Source organism: Pholis gunnellus (assembly GCF_910591455.1).
Source record: "Pholis gunnellus genome assembly, chromosome: 14".
NCBI lineage: Eukaryota > Metazoa > Chordata > Actinopteri > Perciformes > Pholidae > Pholis > Pholis gunnellus.
The window spans coordinates 15,745,577-15,762,763 of NC_136541.1; the positions used below are offsets into that span (position 1 = coordinate 15,745,577).

The following is a 17,187-nucleotide window of genomic DNA, read 5'->3' on the forward strand; positions in this document are numbered from 1 at the left end:
GCCCTTTAAGACATTTTAGTCGTATTTTGTATTCTTATTTTCATTGGTTTATTACTGTGCGCGTGGAGTCAGTGCCAGTGCACTCTTCTTACGCAACAGAGAGCTTCACTCGGCAATGGGTTCGCGAGGAAAGGACTAAATTAGAGAAGGCATTTTTGTATTCCATTTTTGCCTAATCCTACTGATTTCTGAAGGGATTACAGGACCAATAACGATTGAGAGGCTGATGGCTCTGACACTGCCCGGACCGGGAGCAGTGTAGACAGAGAGTGGGAGCGCGTCACCAGGATCTGGAGAAACATTGAGAGATGGTATTTTGTTTCCTTTTTTGGGGGGGGTGGGGGGGATCCGGACATGAAAGTGCTTTCGTCTTCTCGCTAATGTTGGTGACCGACTTGAAGATGCGCGGTTGGCGCAGGTTTTAGAACGGATTGTAACTTACATTTGTGCACCAGAATTTATAGTAACTTTCAACGCTGGAACTAACTTTGTATTAGAGGACACAATCTTCAGTCAATATCCCGGTACACTATTCACTGTGTGTGTTAGTCTGCTGTATTTATGTGACTACATCTGGCTTCAGAGAATGTGTTTCGAAGATATACTTTGTTCATCATTTAAGTGGTATTTGTGAAATTGGCTGCAGGTGTTATTCATATGATCTACATGACACAGAATCTTTAAATAAGTCAATTTCTTAGGGCTGAATAATTCATACTTTTTTTTTTTGCCCTCTGCTTTTTTATTGACTAGGTGAACGTTTTGTTTCATGGCGTATTGTTGATTTTACTTGACAACAAACATTCATAATGTTGTGCACTGGACTCAGTTGCAGGCAGCAGTTGCTTATTCTCATTCTAAAGGATTATCCTGTGCACTGCAAAGTAATCAGTGGATAAGTCAACGTGACTGAATCCACATTACACATCCCCTCACCAGGCAGATCGGATAGAAAGTAGCGGTAACAGAGCTGACAGATGTAGTTTTTGTCCACATGCGTGTATTATTTTTTTTAAAGTCTCTTTTTTATTATCTATAGGATCTGTCTGGACCTTTCTGTGCATGACCGGCCAATGGAGGAAGAAAAGACGGTTGATAATATCCAACCAAAAACCAGTTCCCCTTTACCTACTGGGATTCCCATTAACTGGGGACTCATCACTGGTCCTGTCCCTGAGCCGGTGTTCCCAGCACCTTCTTTGAGCACCCAACTTCCTCCTCCTCAGAGGTCGGCTGTTCACGCCCTACAAACCAAAGTGAAGTCACTCACACAGAGAAGGACGAGGGGGAGAGATCGAGAGAAAGAAAGAGAAAAGTTGGACACAGATGTTTTCGTGAGCAGTCCAGCTGGACGGATTTCATCCGAAGTCCTTCTCAGACAGAGGCCCAGAAGTAAGGGTCAGGTGTCTCTGGCTGCCCCCTCCTGGCGATCAGGCACTTCGAAGAACTTGAGCAGTAGCGATGAAGAGGAGGAGGTTGAGGTGCAAGTCAGTTTCGAGATCCACAGCCCTCCGGCTGATGCGCGAGGAGATCAGGTCTTCCAGGAGGAAGAGGAAACTGAAGACGAGAGGTCAGAGAGGAATGAGGACCAGGTCAGTTTTCTGACAGGCCAGCCTTGTGGGCTCGGGGAGGGCACCAGTCTAGAGAGTCTTCTGTCTGATAACTCAAGCAGCAGTAAGGATGACCCATCTCCTCCTCCTCCTCTTCCTCTTCCTCCTCTACCTGTGCTCTCCTCATTGCCTGCCACCACCTCTGCTTCTACAACAGCTTCCACGTCTTCTTCCACGTCTTTCACGTCAACCAGACACTGGGCACCACCCAAGGGCTTCTGGAGAGTAGTGCGCCCTGAAACATTGCTTCTAAATGGTGTTAGCCCAGACAGCACACCCTCCACTTTACCTTTGAAGGACCATACTCGGACAGAAGAACCGACAGAGCCTCAAAGGTGTTCCAAGCCAGCCAAAACAGGCGCCAGGAGCGATGCCGGAAGTGGGGTGGATGACAGTGACGCATCCTCAGAGTTCAAACACTCGGACAGTGTGGACTGCTACCTGGACAGGTGTGAGCAGAAGGAGTTAGAAGCTGGTGACCTGGCCAAAGGACTGTGCAGTTCAGACAGCTCGGAGAGCATGTCTTCACAAAGTGGGCTACTCTCCGCTGACGAGGAATTGAAGGTGAAGCGGAGAGCTTATGTGAAGTTAAGGGAAAGAAGCCAAAACTGCATGGAGGAGAGCGAGCAGAGCGGAGGGGAAAGTGCCGGCTGTTACGGAGACACAACATACAGAGGCGATTGTAAAGGTAGGTCTCTTGAGGAAAATAGGATGTATTTAATGTCAAATGTAAAAACTTTCTCGGGAAAAATTGATACCGGTATGTTGATATATACTTATACAAGTGGCTCAGTCATAGTTTCTTGTGCACTGTAGTTGTGTAATGTGTGCTAAGTGTTGTCAGCTGGTGGAGGGGTCTGTTACTTTCTATTTATTACGAGTGGAGACAGAAAATTCAGCTCAGTGCTTCAGAAATAGCATCCCCCCCCCAACACATTGTAAAGCTTTTTTATAATGTCAACCATTTTATCTGCTTTTTATTTTTATTTTATCTTATTCCAGCTTTCACAGCCGTTCAAAGTGCCTTATACAAGCCTTTGCCTGTCTGCTGATGATGTTGTATAGAAACGCAGTATGTAACCTGGCTGATTCCCGGAGTTGAACAGATGTCAGATGTGCAGATGTGCATGAGTTTGCTGCTATTATTAGCAGTCAGAGCGGTGGGGGAAGTGTCCCTGCTTTTGTATCTCGGTCTGTGGGCTAATGAATGTCTTTGTAGTCATGTAAGGTGACAGATTATTTATTTTCCCATACTATTTATGGTGATACCATGTATTTGTCCTGTGTGTGCGTGCGAGTGTGTCGATACCAATACAGTCGGTGCAATCCGTATCGGTAAATCTATGATGATCAGGTGATTTTTTTCCCCTCTCGTCTCTGGGGAATCGGCCTTCATCCGCCTCTCAGTGGTTGCATAACCTGTGTTTTTTTTGACTGACATTTAGGATCAGTCAGGGATAACCTATGAGACTGTCACTGAATCTAATGGTATATGAAGGTTTATGAAAATCCTTACAATATTACAGAGACCCAATTATTTTAATGTCCCTGTAGGTTTGGCCGATGGCTCTTTTGGCAGTCGTATTTTCCCCAAGCAAGCACAACATGATACACTAAATAAGAACTAAACCCTAAATTAGAATAATACACGATGAATTACACTAGGCTAGCAAAATGTCGAGGGAAACAAAGACAGGAAATCCATGTTTTGTGGGCATGAAACCTGTGGATGCTTTTACATCCACACTTTATTCATATCAGATCAGCTGTGATATGTACTTTTCCTCTCTGTTTTATGCTAGTCGCAGGAGCCCATGGGGTTTTGGACAGCTCAGACTCAGCCATTCTTGCTCAGGAACTTGAACCCTATTTGAGGTGAGCAATGCAAAGCTTCTTTATGTGCTTGGCGGGGGTGCAGACATACAACTGTTATACACTTTTTTTTATCCTCTTCTCATGAATTCCACGCTTTAATAAATTCCACTTGTGGGAATTAAGGATCTGTCTTTCTCCTGGATTCAAGCTGTTAGTGTCAAACAAACAGATATAGAAATCCTACAAATTGAATATTGAGTATATTGATGAAGTTGACATTCTTTCAAAATAAGATCTTTGAAATATACTTTCCAATAGAGATAAAGTCTTAAAACCTTGTAATCACTTGAGATGAGACACAAAAACATATTTAATACTTGAAGCTGTCACTCTTTAAGTGTTTAAATCTTTTTTTTATTGACGAAGCAGCTGTAAAAAAAAACATTTAGTGTTACAAGAGAGACAAAACAAACAAACCAAAAAAAAGAGACTTGCACACAACATCCCTTTCTCCTAACCCCTCCCACATTCCCATGACCTTACATCATGTCACTCAAAGGGGGTTCATCGATATTGTACACACTATGTTCTTCTCTTGACACCCAGGAAAGAATGAATCATACTCAGGCCATTACAAGGATAATCCACCTGGCTGGTGTATCATGCTATCTTTATCACTGGGCCAGGGGATAAAGACAAGTACAGATGAAGCACAATGCAGAGCAGCTTAGCTGCTGGGCATGAGGATAGATGGAACGATGACGTTTCTCTCTGCTGCTCACCGCCAGTGCCGCGCCCCAGTCTATCTATCTGATATTACATAAAACAGCTTAGGAGGATGCAGCTTGATTCACTCACTCACTCTACGTTAAGTCAATCCGCTGGGAATATGATGTCGCTGGATGTCACAACAGACAATAAGCTTTGCACATTTAAAGACATCATCAAATATTCAATTTCACTCAAACAGATGGCGATATAGCCTAGTCTAATCACATTCACTCTATCCGTTCCCTTGCTGTTTTTCATCACCTGAATTATTATTTTTTTTCTTCTAATTTGCATCTTCCTCCTCATCGTCAGGTCACTTCTTGTAATCAGTGACGAGCTTCCTCTGAGCCCAAGACATGAGCAAGCCAAGCTTCTTCTGGAGCGAGCGAGACTCAAGGCCCGCTCCAATCACACTAAAGGCGATCGCCCCGGCAGACGCTCGCATTCTGATCAGAGATCCACCGTGTAAGTTGGCTACATCTACTTACGTGGGCTATGACCTCTTTGGCATCTTCACAAGTTGGACGTTAGAGACTGTGAATGTCCCACTTGTGCTTGTGCTCTTTTGCGTACATGTGCATGGGTATGAATCAGTGTTGAGATAACCAGTTTCATTTTGGCAAAGCTGGTGTGTGCTAACTGAAAATGAGTTGAAGCTTTGGAACTTGACTGTGCTTTGTAATTTCAAACACTGAGCTGACAATGGTGAGAATGTGTTTGGTGTGGTTCTGCTGATGAAATAGTGTATACATCACAGAGTTTTGTTTGCAGTAATCGCCTTATTTCTGCAGGAGAAATAGGAGTATTTGCATCGGATCCTGCATTCAAGACTGCACAGCAAACCCACCTGTACTACATGTACTGGATGTCTCATTGCAATGTATTGTGTCATTTGTTTAATTAATCACCAAAAATCTCTTATTTTGAAGAAGTTTTATCTATGTGGGCTGTTGCTGTGAGATGGCTGACATTCAATTTCACTTACACAAGTGTAGCTCTCTTATAGACAAAATATGTTTCTTTAATATGCACTTCTCTGTCATTTCTTGCAGAAGGAAGCAGCAAATTGAGTCTCCAATTCCAACACGTGTACAGAAAGCTGTTCAAACCAAAGAAGATCATGCAGTTCAAACTGTGTCTGGTCCCCTTCTTATCCCCAACCAAGACACTTCCCAGGGTGACCAAGTTGGTCGATCTAGACGGTATGGTTGTTCACCCACACGGGTGCGCTTTGAGGACGAATCGGAGAAAGAAGCAGAGTCTCGATACTTGGATAGAGTGAGGCAGCGTAGCAGGTCTGGGATGCCCAAGTCCAAGAGTAAAGGAAGCAATACGGATTCTAGTGGTTCAGAGATGACCAGAAACAATCGAAGTGTCTCCATGCCTCCTTCACAGAAGAAAGAAGTTGTGGGTGAACCCACAACAGTGATTAAGGAGATAATAGTGCTGGTGAAGAAATGTGAGGCATGTGGCTCTGTAGTCAAGGAGCCTCAGCCGGTCTCATCACCGTCAGAGCCAAAGAACACTGAGCCACAGCAGCCTGAGGACCCACGGGAAAAAGCGGCACCTCGCTGGGTGCCTCATACCAAGCCAGAGGCAAGTACTCGTCCTAAAGCTCCTCTAACTGTCACGTTTGCAGGAGCGTTTGTGCTGGGGGAAAATAAAGAGAGCAACACAGGGTGGAAACCATCCGGGTTTGGGAAGCTTAGGAGAAGGAGCAGGAAAGGAGAGAGTCGGCTGGAGTCTGGCCATGGCCCTTACGGTCCCTCTTGGGCTCAACGGCGTAACTCAAATCCCAGGAACAGGGTCAACTTGAGCAGAGCGGTTTCCTTTGCCCCAGACAGCCCCGTCGCTCTGGAACCCGGTTTGCTGGAGGCATCTGATGGATTGAGAGAATCCCCTCCCCCATCGCTGCCTATAAAGTCAGCCCTGAAGTCAAGTTCAAGGAATCGCTCTGCTGCAGGTCAGTCCACGGTTCAGTTCCAGATTACCTCAAATCAGGGAGGCGAGGGAGGATCCCAGCATTCTGCCCTCCTGGACTCTCCAGAGGCAAGAAGGGAATGTGCAGTGGCTTTAACCCAAGGGACCCCAGCAACAAGCATCCCAGTGCCCTGTATCAGGCCCTCCACCCTGAGGTACTCCCCAGCCCGGCTCACCACTGACCTATCAACTGCTGAACTCTGGGATGCCACTCCGGATGGAGCAGGTGAGTGGTCTTTGGGGATGAGCAGAGCCATAGATAGATTTCAGTTCCTCTGGAGGGTCGTGTAGAGAGTTCAGGGCCTTTGCTATTTACATGTGACATAGAATGATACTGTTCTTTCTTATGGGAGGATTTACTATGCTGGAAAAGCAGTGGTAGAAGCAGTACTCTCTTCTTAAGTAACAATACCACCATAAAAGTACTGTTTTCTAATAATATTGTAAAAGGTCCTGCATTCAATTAATTATTATCATCAAAATGTTCAGTGTAAAAACGAATGTAATCATTACGCAAAATACAATCTTGCATTTTAATACACATATTCTGTTTTGGGATTATTTTTCCCAATGAATATACATACAGTATATGTAATGCTCATCAAGTAAAGTACCAGTACCTTAAAAATTGCACTCTGCAGTACTTGATTACTTGTTACATTAGGCCTCCAAACACTCCAACAAACACTCTAACTCGTCACATACTGACGCTTTGTCAGACACCCTGGCATCACTTCTTAACTCTCTGAGGTGCACGGTCGCACGTGGTCAACGCTGTGAAAACACTCACTTAAGTTTAGGCAACAAAACCACTTGGATAGGTTTAGGGAAAACATCATGGTTGGGATTGAAATAAGTATGTAAACTAAGTAAAACATAAACATACACTCGTAGATAATGCTGCTAATAGCGCTAACAGTACCAAACTACGGCAAACGTGCCGACAAGGAGGGTGGGTGCTACCCTTCTGCAACGAAGCTGGAGGTCAGGACGGCATATCAGCTGTAACCGTCATATGAGAGAAGTGCAGAGCGGCGGCTGTGAGCGAGCCTGTGAGGCACGATCACATGCACGAGCATGCACTAAAGGCCTGCGCGGCCGGCCCGGCTATGTAAACAAAGCAAGAAAAAGCTTGGATAACAACACACACAGAGGGAGCGTGACTTCGTTCTCTGCTCAGGTTGACATTATTCCACTGTATCTTTACACAGATAATAGCTGTTTGCTGCTTCATTAATGCTCTGAATGTCATATACTGCTCCTTTAATCCACGTCATCACACTCCCGGAGCATTTTCTCTGAGCTAATAATAACAGGGTTTACAATGTTACTTGAAAGCCCGGTTCGTCTCATACAGATGCTATGGGGTTCCTTGTGCTTCGGTGTCAGACAAAGCATCAGTATTTGACGCCCTGGGAATGAGAACCGGCTGGTATTACAAGCTGAAATCTGTCAGATGGAATTCACATAATATTATTCAAAATGTTGCATAATAGAGTAGAATAGAATAGAACTAAAAAAGAACAGACCAGAACAGAATACAGTGGGAGAATACAAACAAATATTTGAGAAGGATTTTTGATATCCACTCAGTACATCCTTTTCTATCAGGTGAACCCGGTTCTGGTCCTGAGTGTCGTCCTGCTCTACGCGGCATGTCTCGGGCTGAGGACCTCAGAGCCGAGCTGCTGCGAGCAGAACATCTGAGAGCTGAGGCCATATGGGAGGAAAACTCTGACGGGTCCAGGTAAGCCAAGATAACGACGCTCCTCGTAGCTTAGACATTAAATCCTTTGCCCCCTTCATGCTGTTCCCAAAACGGCTTGAGCGTGCCAGATTGCTAGCAGTTAGAAGATTAAAACCCTGACCTACAGTCCACAGGATGTTGTTATTAAACTGTTCTGTGAACATCAAGACAACCCTGCCCTCTTCTGGTAATAAAGACCCGTACTTGTAAAGGCCATTTACAACAGAATGATAACACTGTATAAGCAAAATCATCGAAAAAGCTTTTTCCCTGGCTTGTTCATCAGTGGTTTAGTTGGGAATGTAATTATATATTAATACATTTTGAGTCTATATTACAGTAAACAATAAATATACAATGTATAACTTTTACAGAAAGCTGGACGGACGGCCAAAGCTCTTCCTGCGTCGCTTCTTTTCCTCCATTGGTCTGAACAGCGTTGGTAGACTAGTGAAAGGAGGCCGCTCCAGCAGCATGGAGCAGCTCAGTATACCCACCGCCCCGCGGATCAGCTCTGCTTCCCCGAGCCCCACGCGCAGACCACAGCCCGCCGTCCGCATGCAGAGGACACCCTCACTGCAAACCCTCCACACGGTGAGCAAAGAGCAGCAAACATTTTTCATGCCACGTTGTTATGTTTTGTTCAGGACTTGCTTTGCTGCTCTGCACATCGCCTTTTATTTCATTTCACCACATCAAATAGATGTGGGAGAAAACATCTTATTTGCATGTCTTTAAACTTCCAGTTCCAGTACCTTTCACCACTCATTTGCCACAGTGGACCAAACCAAGGCTTTTCAGTATTACTGACCTTTCTGCCTGTACGGATGATGCATTCCAGGTTGTCCATGTTTCCTTCCACTTCCTGTGGTAGCCATCCTTGTTTTCCTTTTGGCAGCTGTAAGACTAGACTAAGCAGATGTAAACAACTTTCTGTTCCAGACAATCACAGCCTGTATTTGCATTATGAGTGTGAGCTGCCAAACACACACACACTTAGTTAGTTCTAGAGGGGTCTTAGAGCCAAAAAGTTACGCTTCCAAAAGCCAATCTGGTGAATTTGTACCAATGGGGAAAAAACACAATTTGTGACAGTGCCATTTATTTGCCACTAGGTGCTGCCACTGGCCCAATTGCGCAAAGCCTCCTCAGTGCAGAGTTTAGAGAGAAGAACAGAGCGTTCAACAATACTGGGAGAGGTGCATATACCGTACGGCCTGGCACCAAGGTAAGTGGCATATAAAACTAAAGTAGTAAGAAAGACAGAGATGAATAAAAAAAACTAATTCTGCATTGTTTTACTTCATATGTTTTCTAATGACGGGATCTGAATTTCTGCAGTTACAGCCCAGATAGCCCTCAGCTCGAGCTTCACAGGGCCCTGAGTGTTGAAGATGTACTTACCTCCAGAATTGCGCGTCCAGTGGGCCGGGTCATGCAGGCTTTCCCTGACGGGACCCTCCTCCTGGAGCTCGTCAGACCCCCAAACGGCCCCTTTGGTTTCGTCATCTCAAGGGGCAAAGGTCGACCGGACACGGGTAGCTTTCTTTAATCCACATCGTCTTTGTACCGTCTTAAATGAGGAGCTTGGTTTTGGAGATATTTCCAATCAGTGGTGACTTTATTTCCTTTGCTAACTGCCAGGTTGTTTTTGTAGTGTATCTTGAAAACAGAATAGACATTAGAAGAGAAAGAGAATAGAATTGAAATGTCATTGTTCAGATGTAAATTGGCTTTACTGTTAAAATGTTAAATTGGTAATCAAACATCATCATATACAATGCTTTTACTAATGGTAAATCTGTTATGTTATATACAATATTGTGTTTAGGCCTATATGTTTTGTATGGTCCCGTAAACACAAAGGAATCCTCTATCTCCTGTTTTCCTCATTTAAAATTCTACATTTCTCCCTCCGTTCTCACACAATCCAACCGCTCCTTCACCTTTATGTGTCTTTGCCTCTTATTGTTTCCTTCCCAGGTGTGTATGTAGAGAAAGTGGGTGACGGTGGTGGGGAAGGCCCTTACATGGGTCTACTCGGCATCGGTGATGAAATTCTGCAGGTGAATGGAGAGGCAGTGGCTGGACTCAGTCTGGACCATGTGACGCGGCTCATGACCCGGGAAAGCACCGCTTCTCTCCGGATCATTCCGGCCCGACGCAACCAGCGCTGACTGGGAAGATAGGCCTGGCACGGAGCCATTTCTCCTGCAGCCGTGGATTATAATTCACCACTGCAAACGGGACTGATGTACTGTAGCATATGGTGGATAACCAGTGTGTATTTCAGTGCAGTTTTACATCTGAGAATGGCAACATGAGATTACAGTGTTAGAGGTTCATTTCCTGTTGTAAAAATAACACTGCAAGGGATTTGGATTACAATGATAAATCAATCAAATAACCAAATGACAAATCTATCACAAAATACATCCAGTAGTAGAGAGGACTCATTAGCTAGCAACTAGATCTGAGAGTATATATTGTGATACTTATAAAATGGTATACTGATTCAACTCCAGCACAGTTTCTGCGCATATGTTTTTTTTGGTCAGATTTAGTTGAATAGGGATCCCTTCATTCACAACATATCTGAATTTTAACCAAATCTTAAAACTATTCACAAAATAAAGAGAAATGGGATGACATCATTTATTTGTACCTATGTATTTGAGACCATTAAAAAACTGCAACAACTTCGCTTTTGTCATGTTCAAAGTGTGATTTATTTTAACACCCTAAATGACCCTTGAGTACAACCATATTTTGTTGCATTTTTTTAAATGATCCCATTAATCTAATTGATTGTTTCAGATGATTCACTTGATGAAGGATGTGCCACAAATGTAATTTTGGCCCATGAGACCCTAAAACTAAAGAGCTATTTATTGAAAATAAAGTGCCCTCCGCTGAACTGCAACTGCATCACAAATTGCGTTTAAACATAAAAGCAATTAATTATCTCTTTGTTTTTCAACGGATCATACTGTATTTCCCTGGGGCTCTGCAGGATCCCTTCCTTCGTTTGTGCTGTATCACCCATTGCTTCAGGAAACTGATACTTGTTTTCTTTAAAATAAAAATGTTTTATTAACTTTTGTAACTCATGAATTATGCACAAAACATATCACATTATATCCATTCAGTTGGATGCATGAGCGTATTTGAAACATTTAAATTTAGAGTATTCCAAACATATGAATTAGGAACATAAATCCTCTTCTTAATTTGACAGTAAAACCCCTAATACTTAAATCAGCCTCAATTAAATCAATTAGGCCTATTGATTTGCACATTTTAGATAATTAAAATACACCTAAAGTAGTGATCAGTGCTCCCCAGCAACACACATTTTGACACATTTGAGGTTTCCCTACAAGATGCTTATAAAACAAGTTAAAAGGGATTATGCGAGGCTGAGCAGGATGCAGGAAGATGGTCGTGACTGCTGCTTCAACAGGTCTGTTTAAAGGTCGTGACTAATAGGGCTCGCTATTTTTGCACTGGGCTTATTTCAATATATGGGGTTCTATCTAATGACGCAATTTGCACTGTACTTTGCCATGTTTCGAGTTTATCTGACTAAATGTATGCGGTTATTTCAATTCATAAATGTATTTGACTAAAAGAGAAGTATAAAAACGGTGTGGAAAATCCGTTATTAGGATGTACCTGCTACCGTTTAGGTTGTCCTGAACGTGGTCTGATATCGTGCTGCTCTTGTATCTGATGCCACCAGGAGCCGATACGCTTTTATCTCGCCCAGCCATGAGTCCCCACGGGCCCCGGGGAACCGCCGTCCAAGACCCCCAACACAAACACTGACATGCAACAGCACATTCCGGCCTATTCAATTGTACATTTATTGATTGGTTAATTGATAAAGAATTGTGTCCCGTTCTCGAATATGGCATCATTATCATAATTACTCTCTCTTCATTTGAGCAATCTATTGTATCAGTAGCACATCCAGCCTCAAGGCGCAGGAATGGATATGGATTAATGGATGTACTCCTTTTTTAGGGTAAAATGAAAATAAAAAAAAGACACGACCCTCTGCTATCATCAGTTATCTTATTGCAGGATAAATTGGCTTAGCAAAAACTCCTTTGTTGAAATTATAAATAGGTCAACAGCTTAACCTGAGCTTTTGTTTCTTTCATCAAAAAAATTAAAACACCTCCAAATAGCTCAGGCTACAGTGTACCTCACGTTGTTACAGGCCGTTGCGCTATGCCTGTTTGCTTTTTTTTTTAATGCTTTGCCCTCCACAAGCCTATATAGCCCACGACAGCCAAATAATAATGAATCATTTCATAAATAATGGGTTTAGGGGCTTATCGGGAATGAAGAGGCCGCTGCCGTGCGCTTATCTCACTCGGCCACATTGCGGCCTGTGTTCCGCTCCCCATACTGAGGCAGCGCACTGGATGCAGCGAGGAATAACTCAGCTACACACACACACACACACACACACACACACACACACACACACACACACACACACACACACACACACACACACACACACACACACACACACTGCTCCACAACTGGCAGGGGAAAAAAAGAAAAAAACCTCAGACATGGATGACCCACTCACAAAATGGCTCCACTTACACAGTAACATCAACAACACGACTGGAACGGTAAGTGCATAAAAAAATACACCTCTTTATTTAAACCAACGTATTCGTTGTTCCTAAAGGTTGTAATTGGATTCCTATCGTCTGAATTTTATCGGTGCTATGTGCATTTGTTTCAGCCTATATTTTTCCGCTATTGTCCGATCGGATGGTTCAGACTGTACGGGATGTAATAACGGATGCGAGGCCTATTGGAGAATTCCCAGAAATAAAAGTGCGCTTTTTTTATCGGCGGTCTTGTGTTCCGTTTATAATAATATTCCTTGTACATTAATCGAGTTAAGTGTACTAAAACCCCTAACGCTGGTGTGTAGCGTATTACATATGACAAGCCTTTGATGTTCGGCTTTAACAACAGCACCACGGCCTACATCGCCATAAAACGAGATTCACACCAGACACCTCTGACATGTGTGGCTATATGAAAATGATCAGGTCAAACTGCTTTTGGAGGTTGTTTTATTTCATTAACTGAAGACGGGGAAAAAACGAGTGATTTTATTTTGACAAAGAATGGATACCAAGCTCTCTTCGTGGTCCTGACATTCAATCTCTCTATAAGACGATAATGTCACCTCTAAATCAACAGCAGCCGACATCATTTTAAAAAATATTAGAATATGACTTTATATCGAGCTCAAACGTCGGTTTAAAAACATTAAGATATTAGCTGAACGTTATGCCCAAGCAAGCATTAGATACGAAGATTTATTAAAAGAGGGGGAAAAAACATGCAATGCAGAAACCACAAGACAAAGCTCTTATAAACAACAAGTGAACATTTGAAAAATATCCCTGGCTCCACGTTTATGACAAAAAATGTTTAACTGGGGCAAATTCATGATTATAAGGATTGTATCACATCCCAGCAGGTTTCACTTAAAGAAAAGCTTCACCATCAGCTCACAAAAATGACAAAACCCTCGAAAATTAAAACGTTTTTAAATTGAGATTTCATAAATAATTAGTGTTATCGTCCATTTTGGCAAAATTGTCTGCATTAGAGTTATCATTTTTTATTTCCTTTTTAAATATTGTGCTAAATGTAGTAAAAATAAAAAGAAGGAATCTAGCTAACATGCAACTAATAGCCTATTCACTGCTCTTTGACTATTTGTTTAGTTGGAAACGTTAAGTCTGTAATTGATCATATTTATATAACTATAATAATAATAACATTTTCATAATCTAAATGCCAATAATAATAACAATGATAATGGATTGTTAAATTCCCATGGGCTTCCATATAGGAAGCAAACGCTTTGTTATTCATCTGGCAGCTATATAGAGACTGTCACACATTATTTTGAGCAATAAATTAATGGAGGAAAATCTTATTTAGGACCTAGTGGACTCGAGCGAGTGGTGACGGTATAAAAATGATGGAAAAACGGCAGCCGGAGCTTCGTCCTGGAAGTCCCGATGAAGAGTCCGGTCCTGAAAAGCGAGAGGACTCCTCCATCATCTCCAGACTGAACGGATGCAAGGAGGAAGAGGAGCCGAGGAGAGAGGAGGGGGAGAAGGGGAGGGGAGGGAGCTTCAAGGGGGTTGAGGAGAGGGATGACGTTCCTCTGCAGAACTCGAGCAACGGGACCAGCATCAGCATCATCATCAACGGCGTTGCCAAGGAAACTGCCTCTCACAACGCCCTTGACCTGAAAAGGGAAGTGCCGGTGATCGAGCTCTCCAGGAGGGACGCTATAAAAGCGCTGGAGCAGAGGACAGAAAGCCATTTGGTGCCGATCACGGAACTTCGCAGACCTCCACCGCTGCCGCTGCCGCCGCCGCAACGAGACAACGCTCGAATGGTCCAACTGAGCCCAAACGCGTTTCCTGTCCCGGCCCGGGCCATGCTCTACAACCTGGCGCAGCCTCTCGCCGCCATCAACAGGTAAAGGTGGAGAAAGAAAAAATAAATATCGTGTAGTTTCAGGAATGCACGTTTTCATTTGTTCATTGTGAGTGTTCTCCATAAGTTTGACGGCTGCTATGTTGCCCTGTGGCCCAGGAATAGGCTTCTAGTGTCAGAAATATGCTTGTAGTGTATTCAATATGTTGACATTATTTAGTAAGTGTGTGCAGGAATGACGGAGAATTATCCTATAAATGTGTGTGTGTGTGTGTGTGTGTGCTACTGGTGCAAGGAGTGGGGGTTGTTGAGGGTTAGATGCAATGAAGGCAATGATGTAAATTCATGTTTTTTCATATACCTGTGCATCTTTTGTCTGCTTTCTGTTGCTGTAGTCTCGGAGAGGAGTCAGAGCAGTACAGCATGTACCCCAGCAACAGGGTGAAGCGCCGCCAGGCGCCTTATGAGGTTGAACTCGACGAGGGTAAGCACATTTCAGATCTTTATAAGTATGGTAAGATCCACTTCTGCTGTGTCCGCCTCCTGCCAATATAGTCTCCTAAACGACATCCACTGACATCGATCCATACTGTACCTAATCTGAGTGTTGCAGAAGATGCTTTAAAATAAATAAGTGTTTAACGCAGAGGAATAAATACATCATAATTCATGGCATGAGTGAATGCTGCTAATCTGAACGTCAAATACATGTACCTGCATGCCATTAAAGTAAGCTATACTTAGTCACATTTGGGGTTTATTTCATTTGAAACCTCCTTTCCATCGCTGCCCACTCACTGCCATATACTGGGGTGGAGGATGGGGGTGCTGCTGCCTCCATGCCAAGGTTTTACTGCAGAGTGGGCTGAAGGATTAAGATAGACTGGGTGTGTTCCAAGGGCGACAATAGCCTGGAAGACACAATTGTTGAGGGCGGGAGGATGTGACTACCTGCAGTGGGGTATTTTATTGTACCTAAATGAATAAAAAGTACATACAAAATGGAATCGGGAGCACACAGTCCCCCCGACACTCTTTCCTGGGGTTTGCCATGAACCAACCATTTATCTTGCACCGCATGTATAGTATTTGACACAGAGCATATTGTACTATATTTTGCAGGCCTCTACAACTTCTTCTCCGTCATTGAAGACCCCATATTTTAGAGAGGACAATTTTTAGCTTATTTCTTTAGGATTTCTTTGCTACAAAATTTTTTTCCTCAAATGTTATGTGCATCCGTTCTCCTGCGGCTACTTCTTTCATTTTTATCATTGCACTTGCTATACCCTTTTACATACAGCATTATCAGTTTCAGCTTCTGCACTTCATGTTATTTGGGTTGTCCTACCGATGCCTCTTCTTCTTACTCTCTCTGTCCGACTCTTTTCCTCCCTTTTCCCTGCTAGCTGGCCAGCCAAAGATCGTGCGTCGTATCTTCACTAACAGTCGGGAACGTTGGCGGCAGCAGAACGTAAACGGGGCATTTTCGGAGCTTCGCAAACTCATCCCCACTCACCCCCCAGACAAGAAGCTGAGCAAGAATGAGATCCTGCGGCTTGCCATGAAGTACATTAGCTTCCTCTCCAACCTGCTGGAGGACCAGGACGGCGGGAGGAATGTTGGCAGCACAACTGACGGGGAAACAGGGCTGCTGGTTGGAGTTGGGGCCCACGAGGGCGGCCCTCAGGGTGGTCCACATCAGGACACAGTGGTTGGCTTGGCCAGGGACGATCTTCTGGAGACCATGTCACCAGGTTCCAGTTGTGGAAGCCTGCCTGACGGCGATGCCGAGGGCAGTCCCGAGAGCTTTATGGAGGACCAGGACTCGCCTCCAGCTCCAAGGACTCTAACGGCTTCACGTGGGCCTGCGCTGCATCTAGCTGCTAGAGATCTGAGGCGCAATGGCCGCCCTTTAGATGGCTCCAGTCGCCGATGATGCTGATGCTGATGCCAACAGACCACAGACACAACACCTGAGACTGAAATGAGAGGGACTAAGAAAGAGGTGTCTATGCTCAGGACCTGTTAGCTTTGAGCTGTCAGTGTAGGAAAGAGAATCAAGCACCACCTAGTGAGATAGTGGTGTACGATCCTGTCTCCACCCTACACCTGAGGGAGCACTGATAAATCGCTTGCTTTGATTGGTGATTGTTTGCATTTGATCCAACAAAAGACTTGTAAATTCTGCATGTCTCATGTCTTTGACTGACCTGCGGTTTATAACCGTCCGTGTTTTTAAAAGTTCAAAGACAGGATATTCTAAAATTTAAAAAAAAAACTGAAAAATAAAGAAAGAACGAGCAAAAAAAAACAACCCCCAAATCAAATCAAACAAAAAGATCAATCAAACAAAAGATCAATCAAGAGACACTTTTTCAATTTGTAATGTTGAAGTTTGGGCCAATGCTTCAATTATGATACTGTTGATTACAATATAATGCGGCCAACCCTGGAGATTTATGCCCAACAAATTTAATGTGTTAGAATAATGACACAAGATTAAGTTTGCCTCAGTTGGAGGCCGTAAATGAACCGACTGGACCCTATTGTACCCATGCAGTAACGTATGTATTGTAAATAGCATTATATTTCCACGGCACAATGTAACAACAGCGACTCGAGTTCAAGTCATGTGGTTTAAGATGTACTATAGTGTGTTTGTCAATTGGTTTACTAGCAAAATGGTCTTTTGGGAGACATGAAACAAAAAAGAAGAGAGACTGAACGCGAATAACTCAAAATGTAAAGCAACAACTGAACGTA

The 17,187-nt window shown here is 43.6% G+C and overlaps 1 protein-coding gene across 1 annotated transcript; it reads left to right on the forward strand.

Annotated features, from left to right (window-relative positions):
* Window positions 1–13,951: 13,951 nt before the first annotated feature.
* Window positions 13,952–16,812, forward strand: LOC306705752 (T-cell acute lymphocytic leukemia protein 1; the record flags this gene model as incomplete). Its single annotated transcript, XM_079172586.1, has 3 exons — window positions 13,952–14,463; window positions 14,817–14,905; window positions 15,831–16,812. 3 exons carry the CDS (start codon window positions 13,952–13,954, stop codon window positions 16,358–16,360), a joined length of 1,131 nt encoding a protein of 376 aa, XP_079028712.1. The 3' UTR covers window positions 16,361–16,812.
* Window positions 16,813–17,187: the final 375 nt, after the last annotated feature.